The sequence below is a fragment of the Oreochromis aureus genome, linkage group 18 (genome assembly GCF_013358895.1).
Source record: "Oreochromis aureus strain Israel breed Guangdong linkage group 18, ZZ_aureus, whole genome shotgun sequence".
In the NCBI taxonomy this organism is placed as follows: domain Eukaryota; kingdom Metazoa; phylum Chordata; class Actinopteri; order Cichliformes; family Cichlidae; genus Oreochromis; species Oreochromis aureus.
In genome coordinates this window covers 5,022,348-5,034,554 of record NC_052959.1, presented here as the reverse complement: position 1 = coordinate 5,034,554, position 12,207 = coordinate 5,022,348, and the positions used below count along the sequence as shown (strand labels likewise).

Below are 12,207 nucleotides of genomic sequence, written 5' to 3'. Positions count from 1 at the left end.
AGGTAGATGGTACATGTCAAAGTAACATCCATATGGGTAGCAGGACCCAAAGTTTCCCAGCAAAACAATAGCCAAAGCATTACACTCCCTCTGCTGGCTTGCATTTTTCCCCATAATGCATCATAGTACCAAGAAATCTCCAGGTATGCGATGCATATGCATCCAGCCAGCCACAAGATTCATCAGACCAGGCCACACTCTGGCATTCCTCTTTGGTCCAGTTCAGCATGGGCACCCTAACTGGTCTGTAACCCTATCTGCAACAAACTGTGATGCACTGGGTAATGTGAGCATCAGTAGCTCGTCTGTGGGATTGGACCACATGGACCAGCCTTCACTCCCCATTTGCATCAGTGATCTTTGGCCACCCATGACCATGTCCCTGGTTTACGACTGTTCCTTCCTTGGACCACCTTTGATCAATACTGACCACTGCAGACTGGGTACACCCCACAAGAGCTGCAGTTTTGGAGACGCTCTACCCAGTTGTCTAGCCTTCACAATTTGACCCTCGTCAGACTGACTCAAATCCTTACACTTGCCCATTTTTCCTGCTTCTAATACATTAAATTTAAGGAAAAAATGTTCAGTTGGTTCCTAATATATCCAAAACCCAATAACTGGTGTCATGATATAGAGATAATCAGTGTTATTCACTTCACCGGTCAGAGGTCATACTGTTATGGATAATAGGTGTACACTTGGCTTTTTCGGCTACTCAATCACTCTTTGAACTGCAAAACATTCTCATGTTTGCATGTTTTCTCTTCTTTAAATATATACAGGGCTTATATAAGTGTGAAAGAACTAAAGGAGGAACTACAGCTGAGCGGCACAGACACACTCAATGTCTTCTTTGCAAGCAACTCAATGCGTGAAGAGCTGGCAGGAGCTGCAACCTGGCCGTGGGCAAAGGAAGCTCTTACACACCAAGGTGAGTGGATTTATATTGAGTTTTATTAATGTGACATATTTTGTTTTTCATGTTGCACTTTTCTCAGCTTTCTCTGTCTGTCATCCATTTTCTAACTTCCTGTTTGTGCCTCTACCCCCTATCTGCTTTTCTCTTTAGCTATAGCTTTGCCTTTTCTCTCCACGCTTTGTTTAGGGTTAGGGGCCATTTCAAATTACATGAGAAGAGCAGCTGGAGCTGGTAGAGATTTTCCTGACACATTACATGCCCTCTTTTTTCTTTCAAATCTTTATTCCCCTTTCCACTGGAAGGATAATCAGCCCAACAACCACCAAACAAACAAATCGCAGCGTGGGCTGTCAGCCATGCCTACTTAACAGTTGTTCTTTATTAATTTGTACTTCTCTTCATGTGTCACAACACAATAGTAAATTGACTCAAAAGCAGTATACATGGAATAAATACATCTTGATGAAGTGGTTATGATATAAATAGGTAGATACTAGATATATAAAATATATACCTAGTTCAAAAATGAAAGTCAAGTTATTTCTAACATAATGTTACATAATGTAACATGTTAATAAAATAATCAACTGACATAAACAATAATGAAGTAGTACTGTGGTTTAATTGTAAATCAGTATCATTTGATAGTCTTTATTGTGTGCATGTTGCACGGGTGGTTCGACTCCTGTCTCCACTATCTCTCTGACAGTGTTTGAAACACATTTTACCTGTGCAACCATCAAAATATGTCAGAAAATATGGAAAAGCTATGTCTAATGGCAATTTTGGCCAGGTCATTGGAGGAAGATGCACAGAATTCATTAGAATAAAAATATTTTGGATTAAAAACTGATTTTAATTTTTTAGCTCTGTTATATTTTTATGTGGTTTTTCATAATGTTATAGTATAGAGTGAGCTGGTTATTGAGACGTCATGAACATAACAGGTTCATTTCAAGTCTCATGTTTGTCATTAACCATCAGTTTGACTGGCAAATAATATTAGATGGCTCACTTGAAGCAAAACAAACGCATTCCTTAAAAAAATTCAAAAATTCAAAATCACAGTTTGACCAGCAGTTAGAAGAAAATCACTAAAGTGTATTTATGACTGACCATTCCCCATCTCAGCCTTTTGTTTTTCCCTTTCTCAGCCCTTAGCCATATTTGTTTGGAGTTGTTTAATGATGGGTAATATTTGCTGAAGTCACTGGACAAAGTAAAGAAAAGAACGTGCACACTATCCGGCTATGGGACTAATCAACACAGTCAAATCCATCCAACCATTTTTTATCTCTCTGATATTTCGTATCAAAAGGAATACAGTATATTGTAACTTCAACCTAACAAAGATTTAGCTCTAAACCATCCATTGCTGTTGCTGGGGAAAAAAAAAACACTTTATGGTGTCATTATTCTGTGGTTATTAATTGTATTAAAATATGGAGTATTGCATTGATACTAATGGTCAAAGCCACAATTATATTTTTGAATTAAAGCAGCAAATTAAGTTCAGACATATATTCCAGCTGCACGGCATCTGTCTCTGTTTAAACCAACAGGTTAGAGGATGAAAAATTGTCTCTGGAGGCCCTGCTGTTTAGTGCCTACGTATTTAATGTCTTCATTGCTTATTGTCTTTACCCAGTGTTTCTAATTAGAAAACCAATAACCCATGTCTGCTGTTAATCCTGTGATTATAAGGATGCTGCAAAAAAACCTGCCTCCCACTTAGTTGGCTTTTTTTTTTGAGTTCCCAAATTGTGTCTGTTGTCTTTTTAAACCGCTATCTCTTGCATGCTTCGTTAGTGGCTTCAGATATTTATGTAGCCTTAATTTTTTTCCATTTAACCCTCACCATGACATTTCCCAGCTGTAACCTAACTTTTACCAAATGTAACAATTATTTATTGTCTTTCACATGGATACTGAACCACAGTTACAATCAGAGATCACAAATCACTACGTCCTGTCAGAGTGGGTAATCGCAAATCAGTTTGCTCTCTTTTCACTTTGCCAATTAAAAAACATTGCATTTTCTATCTGGCTGGCTTTTCAAGAACCACAGCTTCCTAGACGGTAATAATGTTGTAACCAATACTGTGATTTTTACCGCTTATATCCAGGTGGGATGGTCCTGAATCCCTCCTACTTTGGCACCACGGGCCACTCCAACACAATGATCCATGAGATGGGACACATATTTGGACTGTACCATGTCTTCAAGGGCGTGAGTGAACGGGACTCCTGTGATGACCCGTGTCAGGTAGGACTTTTAAATTGTGCTATTTGTGATGATGCTAATTTATGGAATTATTTCTGATTGGAAAAAGTTACATAAGTAATAAACTAATAATAGCATCTTTAAATGTGTTACATCACATGCCCTCTCTTACCATGCCTACCATACATATTTTGTGCAGGAGACCACCCCATCCATGGAGACAGGTGATTTGTGTGCTGACACTGCCCCAACACCTAAATCCAAAGCCTGCCATGACCCTGGAGCTGTCAACGATACATGTGGCGTCACCACCTACTTGAACACTCCTTACAGCAATTACATGAGTTACACAGGTGAAATACATGAACACAATGCTCCTACTTTAATGCTCAAAAGAAATCATCTTAGGTGTTACAATGTATATCTAATATATACAGTAATATTATTAACAGTATGCCAGTTGTTAAAAGTGCATTATTGAAAATTACCATCCACTCTGAAGTAAAGTATAATCAATCAGTCAATCAATGTCAGTGTGTTGTACATAGAACTGAGAAATTATACAATTATGTTATGGTTTAGTCATTTCTGTCCATATTCTCAAGCTGTCACCAACCAGTGTACTTAAAAATCCAACAAAAGCTTATTAACCTGCTAAGCCCCCAGTGGTTTTCTGATCTCCGTGACCTCCTCCCTTTTGCACCTATCTTCTGGTGCGTGGGTGCTTAAGAGGTTAAGGACTGGCATGTGTAATTGCGTCTCCTCTCAGCAGATGTCTGCTGTAATTATTTCTCGCCATGTGTTTAGTACTTCGGTTGTTTAAAGGCTAGTGTGTGAATTTGATCCTCAAAGATTTACTGGATTCTTCTATCTTCACAGATGATAACTGCACCGACCATTTCACTCCAAACCAAGTGGCCAGGATGCACTGCTATCTAGACTTGGTCTACCAGAAGTGGCTGATGGACCGTCAACCTGCCCCCATCCCACTGGCCCCCATAGTGACTGACCAGAGCACAGATTCAGTCTCGATTTATTGGCTCCCACCTATCAGGGGGTCACTTTATCAAAGGTATGATTGCCTGACTTCTTTTGTTATCTATATTTCTATCCATTCAAAACTGTTTTTAACCATCCATACATGTCTGGTTGTCCAAGAGGCAGGGTAAATCCTGCGCAGGTCTCTTGCAGGGTTAAAACTATTAACAAAGAACTGCAATTTTCATCACTTGTGCACATAAATCACTCTATGAACACTGCAATGTATAAAATGGGCATAATTTAACTGCATTAGTGAGCCCTGAGCACATTGCTTCCACTGGACATGTCTCTTTATATGTCATGTATCGTGATTAAAAACATAACAGGTAACAGGTAATATTTGATTACACTTTCCAGTAATTGTTTTATTGGTCTTTTTTATTTTGTATTCACCACTGCACTGAGACCATCTGGACGAAAACACCTGTGGAAAAATTGGAATAAACAACTCACAAGTGTGAAGTGTATTATGGAATTCTCAGCTGGTGGTAACACCAGATGTGGGCAAAAGACAGCCGCCATTTCAACCTTGGGGAGTTTGAAATTTCATACGCCTTGTTGACTTACTGCAGTGCATGTAGGTACTAGTGTGACTGTGCCTGAAATAACCTCCTCCACGGGTCGCCAAACTACTGGCCACTTTGTGTTTGCGAAGTATGTTTAATTTTCTCGTGTGTCTTCTAGGTCCGTTTCAGCTTTCTTATTTTGTTTATATAGAATAAAAATGCCATATTTAGTGGACCTGTTTCCTTTCGCCTCAGCTCCTCATTACGTGTATCTGATATCAATTGTGGAGATTGTGAGAAAGATGGCATCTTCCACCAGTATGCTTATGAGGCTTCCTCGACTCGCATATGTGACACATCAGGCTACTGGACACCTGAGGAAGCAACAGGTCAGTCAAAAAATGCTTTTTGTGATTTTCTACAAATGCACAAAAGGATAGAATTTCCTTTAATTATATCTGCATATTGAAAACAAGCTAGATTTCAGAGATTAAATGGTTCAGAATTGTAGACTTTTACTTTTGTTGTTAACAGCTGCACACAGAAATATATAAAACCTTTTCCTTAGGTCAGTTTGAATATAAACACTAGAGAATATGGGACTTTGCTGAAGCCTCATGTAAAGTTTTTGGTAATAAAAAATTGCAGGTTAACTGAGGAATATATTTATTTTACACGTCGGTCCGCACACCAAGCTGAATATACGCCAAATACATTTTTGGCGTATATTCAGCCCCCCCCCCGCCTTTTACCCCCAGACGCACACACAGAAACACACACATCTGTAAATTTTAGGTGCGTGCAAGGCTAATGGCTGCTGGAAAAAGAAAAAGCAGAAAATCGTTAAATGATAATTACCTCAGCTACAGACCTCTCTGTGTCTGTCTTGTTTTAGCCAAAGCAAGAACAAGGATTATTAACGTAAGCGTCTACTCTGGGTAATGTTTTGGTGCTCTTCAAACATTCAACCTCCGTCATAAACCAAAAAAAGTGCATCCTGTAGCACTGTACATTGAAACATTAACTTCCTGCAAGCACATGGTCCTTGTTATTCCAATCATAAATCCTTGAGAAGCACGATTTCCTTTGACATGATGTATAGGGTGGGGAGGAAAGAAACAAGAAGGAACATAAGGAAACAAGAAAGCAAAGTGAATGAAAAGGGACAAGAAACAAAAAAGGACAATACTGAAAGAGCAAACGCACAAACACAGTAACACTTTTCCATCTCTTTCATGAAAACTCTGACCAAATATGTGGAAATCCTCTGCTGGAATTTATGCTTTGAAAACAAGCGGCTAGGAAGAACAGGGGGATTACTGCTCCCTCATTCGCTGCGGGATCATAATGATGATAAAGGGTCAATTACAGTCTTACTCTAAACAGTGGTATGCACACAGCTGAGGAGACAGCCAGTCTGCTGGCTTCCCTTGCTCCCTTTTCACTCTGTCCCACTTCTAAGGACCATGATGTGTGGGTCACTTTGTCAGCCAACAGAGATGGGCAATAATATATTCAGTGTGGAGAGGCAGAGGGGAAGTTGGACAAACTCGTTGCGGATGCCATAGCTAAACAAAAACACTATTGGCTCAGATTCTTGGCAAAATTGACCATGTACATCTCCTCAGAACATTGCCTGTGCCAATATTGACTGGTTTAAGTCCATTTTCAGGCTGAGGGAAAACACTGAATTGTTTCGAAGCATGCACTGCCGCTGTCAGAGATTAAACTGCTTAATGTGCTGCATTAAGTCTTCAAACAGAGTTTTATTTCAAAATGAGAAAGTGTAAAGTTTGCTTTTAAGGCTGCCTCTTGTTAACTGTGGTGTAGAGATCAGAAAAAAAGATGGATGTTTGAAGTTCTGTAAAAAATCTTTTCACACAGTAGAAATGTTCAAGGAAATAAAACTATGTCGAAAAATAATAGGGATCTCAAAATAATAAATGAGCATACAAATGTCTTGATGCATACTCAATCATCCAGGTAAGTAAATCCCCAAAAGCTGATTCTGTTAATCTGGACGTAGCGTTTTGTGGGAGTAACGTTTCGTCACTCATCCAAGTGACTTCTTCAGTCTCAACTGAGTGCAGGTTTCCTCAACCTTATAAACAGTGCATTTGAGTAATGATTGAAACTAGCGGGGAATCAAGGAGGCAATTTATGTGAAAAGGGAAAGACCATCTCTGAATCGAGGAGGGGGCCTAAGGGTACATCTTCCACCATCTTACAATGCTGTGATTGCAGCCATTCCCCAACTCTCTGTGAATGGTACTCATGGCAGGTGATCAGTGGTTGTTGTTCAATGGTCATGAGAATTTGCATATTAATGATCAAGGAACTGACCTCTCAGCCCATTGTTCATTCAGTGGGCTGGTTTCAGTCATTGTGCAAATGTTGGGGAAACCTACAGTCAGCTGAGACTGAAGAAGTCACTTAGATAAGTGATGAAACGTTTCTTCCGCTGTAAATGCTACATCCAAATGAACAGAATCAACTTTTGGGGAACACACATTTTCTTTGTTTCTTTAAAAGAAAATATCTGGTTACAAACATACTATTTGTAAAGGGTGAAAGGTTTTCTACCCATTCTGCTTCAAAGTGGTTTATTAGCTGAATGCTTACATTCAATTATGTGATTGAATTAATGAGTGAGAGGAAGCCTTTAGGAAGGAAAACTAAAAAACGGACAAGGACAAGTCTGAAGGAAAGAGTGGAGCCGTTCTATCTGGGTTTGTCTATTTGTCAACATGACTGACAGAGTCTTTGCTCATTTCATTTACTCAGTCAGTCAGTGGAAAACTAAATAGATGGTATGCTAACTGCATCAAAAGCTTAAAAGACTTAGATTCAGGTAAAGCTTATCCTGTATCAAAATGTAGTAGTTTCATATTCTCTTCTTTAATGCTTATCATAAGCTGTTTATTGAAGCAGTTTCCGTGGTAAGTACACCTGTTCCACACAGGCAGTAGCTCCACTTCTCCCTTAGTATTAAAGATGGTTCCCATTTGCTTACTTTTACTCTGGACTGTAAGATTATAATAAAGTAGTATGTTGGTAGCTTGGAAAATGTGGTAAGCCCCCAAAAATGTTCATTTCCATTTCCATTTTATGGGTCTTTACACACTCATTTAGAGACCAATCTTCACATCATTTAACTGACGTTAATTGTCTTTCTGACTGTGCTCCTACATGGTTAATCATAGTGGGTGTGAAATATGTAACACCTCTTCAGCATGTTGATTTTATTTGGATTTCACCTGAGACAGCTAATAATAACTGTGTCATACTGTGATTCCATTGTGCTAATCACTAATGCTCTAACAATTAACAACTCATTTCGCCTGCTGTAATGATGTTACTTCCTGCGTTCTTGAATGAACGCCATCTTTAAGTGAATGGCTTGTAACTTTGTCAGCAGGAAAATTCCACTTTCCATTCCAATAGAAAGTCAGCTTGCTTGTAGTTTTTAGAAGTAACATTAGGAAATATATTTTCAGTTACTTATAAATAGAGATGAAGACGCCATATTGAGGAAAAGGCAGGACTCAACAAGACTAAATTAAAATATCACTGCTATGTTAATCAGAGTAGATTAATCTGCTTCCTTTGGACAGGGTATGGTTTGATCTGATTTGCTTGACAATGACATTTCACTGGTAGCATTACCTAAACATCAAATTTACCCTCTATAGTATATCTGACAGGTCACTATTTTCCTCCTTTGTCTCTACTTCAAACCAACAGGAAGAGCACTGACAGATTCCCATTTCAATGTCATCCCAGCTTATGTTGATCTAATGTTGCTAGCTACTACACATAATGTTAATAATTTAATTCCCTAAAGCTATATAGATATTGATAATCCTGGTACCCTTGGCAGTTTATATAGTAAGTTCAATCCAGATTGATCAATGCATCTAGGGAGAGTTAGAGGACAGGCATACATACATATGCATAGGGATAGGTATCGAAATCCGGTTCTTGTTGAGGACCGGTTCCCACTGTTTCAATTCCTTGGAATTGTTTGCCATTTTTGCAAACGATTCCCTTATCGATTCCAGTCGCCCCGAATGACGTCACCACGTTGCGGAGCGTCATTTACCTGGCAGGGCGCCTAAGCGGCTCAAACCCTCAAAAGTTTGGTTATACTTTACGAGAACGGATGACAACGGGGAAACTTGCAATACTTGCAAAGTAGATATTTCATTTAAAGGAGGAAACACTACAAATATGTAAAAGCATTTGCTCACAAAACACACGATAACCTTAAATGAATGTCGTGTTTTTAATTCCGCTCCGGACTCGTGAATCTCAACCCAGCAGCAGCGGTAACGTTTGCACGTCCTCTCCCGTTAATGCGGCAGGTAAATAATCAGCTAACAGTGCATATTATGTTAGCGCGATCTGCCTTATTACAAAACCTACCATTACTGTGCGCTGCATTTAGGTGACCATGATGAGAGAGACAGACAGAGTCTGGCTGGCAGTTCTCGCTGCAGTCTACCGTTAGCGTCTCCTTTCAGGCCAGGATAGACGAATGTGACCGAGCAGTAACTAAGTTTGTGGTCAAAGGCTTGCACCCATTTGTCACAGCAGATGCCCCCGATTTTCGGTAAGTGAATGTGTTTAATTGTAGAGAGTGACATTACTGGATATTCTTGTGTAATTGCTACAGAATAATTTATGTTATGTTAAGAATATTTATTTTATTATTTTACATTTACAATTTTTTTTCCTGGGGACCCTGTGACACCCCATTGAAGAGCTGTAGGCTGTGGATCTCTTAAGATCTCACTGTTGGGTTTATAAGGCCATGTTACTCCTAAATTTCTATCTTCTTCAAAGAGAAGATATAAAACAAAGTTCTAAGCTAATCGACCTTAGTGTTCTCCTTTTTAAAAATAAGAATCGATAAGAGAATCAATATAGAATCGAATCGTTAAACAGAATCGAAAATGGAATCGTAATCGTGAAAATCTTATCAATACCCATCCCTACATATGCAATGATCATTGTAGTAAGATGTAGGTGAACAGGTTTGCTTCAGCTTTCTGGGTAAGGCAGCGAGTTCCATAACTGAGGGCCCCGGGGTGCAAAGTCCATTTATCTTTAGAGAATTAGGTACAAGCACCTCTGTCTCCCTCCCTCTCCCTTTCACCCTCTCTCTCTCTCTCTCTCTGTAGGCAGAACTCAGACTAATCAAGGCTGAAAGGCACTAAAATCTTAAAATCAATTTTTGAAACTCACAGATTGCCAGTGGCTGGTGTAATCTGGTCACTTCTCTTTGGAAGTGTTAAAAGCCTGGCTGCAGTGTTGTTGACAGCAGTGTCTGGATGTTTCTCTGCTGCGGCACATATGTCCGCAGGAAAAAGTGTGGAGGACTTTGTGACAGACAGATACAGAAATACACAAAGAACTTTATCACTGTTGCAGTTTGTATCTTTGTTGATTGGTTCAGTGTAACAGCTTGCATGGCATGCCTCATTTTACCTTGTATAAATTCCCTCATTTGGAGAAGCATGCATGCAATGTATTCCTAGAAATATGCTTTGTCTGGATCTTTGTGCTGCTGTCCCGTTTGCCAGTGAGACACAGACCCTTTTTAAAACCACAGTTCTTCACTGAAGGTAAATAGAAATTCAGTTTATTTATGTGTGGGAATGGGTCTAAAAAAATCTATTTTTCAACTCAGGCACTCAGTCTATTGGGTCTCCATGGCATACTTTTGTATTTTCTGGAGTCAACTGAATGCTCACTACACTGTTTCTAATCATCATCATAGCTCAATTAGGATTAATTCCTGTATACATGGGCTGTTCTGTGCTTTAGAGTAAAATGAATGAAGTCATTGGGAACACTTGTAACACAACAGCACCAACATGTGTGTCTGTGTGATGTTGTCAACAGGACCACCTGATGTGGAACAGCCATGTGATCCCAGTCTCCAAGCATGGAGTCCTGAGCTTAGCCTGTATGACACCAATGTGACGTCACCATGTCCGGACACAGAGGGCTGCACCCTTACACTGAGATTCCTACACCCTATTGTTCCACACGCCCTTACGCTCTGGGTCACGTATATCTCTGCGAGTAAGTGTCACTCCATAATAAATACTCGTCAGTTTTGAATAATAGGCACAGTGGGGAAAATAATTATTTGATCCCCTGTTAAAATTGTACGTTTTGCTCACTTACAAAGAAATAGACAGTCTTGGGTAGTTTTGATACTTTTATGATAGACAGAATATCAACCCAAAATCCAGAAAAAAGAACACTTAACATAAAATTTATGAATTGATTTGCTTCTCATAGAGTGAAATAAGACATTATTTAGTACTTGGTAGAAAAAGCCTTGTTGACAAACACAGCAGTAAGACTTTTCTTGTAGTTGGTCACCAGATTTGCGCAGATCTCAGGAGGGATTTTTAGCAGACTTCTCTTTGCAGAAACTCTCAAAATCCTTTAGATTTCTTGGCTGCCACTTGGCAATTTGAAGCTTCAGCTCCATTCACAGATTTTCTGTAGGACTACATTTCTGGAGACTGGCTAGGTCACTTCTAGCCAGACCACAATGTGCGTGCGTCTTCATTAGCCACTCCTTTGTTGCCTTCGTGGTATGGTTTGGGTCTTTGTCATTCTGGATAACCTGTCCTTGTCTCAACCAAGATTTTATGATAGAGGGCACTGTCCAATGGTCCTTCAGTGTGCTGAAATTGTCCTCTGTTCTTAGCAGAAAAGCAATGCCAAAGCATATTTCCACCTCCATGCTTGACTCTGTTTTTTGGGGGTCATATTCAGCATTTCCCTTCCTTCAAACACATTGGGTGAAATTGATGCCAACAAGCTTGATTTTGGTTTCATCTGACCACAGCACTCTCTCCTAAGTGAAAATCATGAAGATGCAACAATGAGGCTCGCATGTACATGTGCTTTCTCGAGCTTGGGAACCTTGTGGGCGCTGCAAGATTTCAATCCATTGTGGTGTGGTGTGTTATCAGTGGTGTTCTTGGTGACTGTGGTCCCAACTGCATTCAGATAATTAACAAGCTCCTCCACTGTACTTTTGGACTGATCCACCACTTTTCTCATGGTCATCCTAACCCCATGGTAAATGATAAATGGACTGGTTCTCATATAGCACTTTTCTACTCTCATTGAGCTTCATATAACTCATGCATTCACCCAATCATACCCATTCATTGTGTGAATGGGTATGATCGTTATTAGTGCTTCTATCTAGCATTCACATTCCAATGGATGCATCGGAGGGCAACATGGGGTTAATATCTTGCCAAAGGATATTTGGCATGTAGACTGGAGGAGCCTGGGATCGAACCACCAACCTTCAAGTCTCTTTGAGTAGGTGACCGCTCTACCACCTGACCTACAGCCACCCCAACAATAGGCAAGATCTTCCATGGACCTCCAGACTCAGCGTAATTGATGATTGTCACTTTTGCACTGAGCTTCTTGCTGATGGTCTTGTAGTCCATTCCAGTCTTGTCCAGGTCTAC

At 39.8% G+C, this 12,207-nt stretch overlaps 1 protein-coding gene across 1 annotated transcript in view; it reads left to right on the top strand.

Moving 5' to 3' along the window:
* The window catches only part of pappa2 (pappalysin 2), a 97,626-nt gene that overhangs the window by 20,076 nt on the left and 65,343 nt on the right, over positions 1–12,207 (top strand). Inside the window, exons 5-10 of the mRNA XM_039602239.1 lie at positions 786–934; positions 3,049–3,188; positions 3,346–3,499; positions 4,026–4,218; positions 4,949–5,082; positions 10,601–10,783. Of these exons, the coding sequence (XP_039458173.1) occupies positions 786–934; positions 3,049–3,188; positions 3,346–3,499; positions 4,026–4,218; positions 4,949–5,082; positions 10,601–10,783 (953 nt within the window). The remainder of the gene's footprint in view (positions 1–785; positions 935–3,048; positions 3,189–3,345; positions 3,500–4,025; positions 4,219–4,948; positions 5,083–10,600; positions 10,784–12,207) is intronic.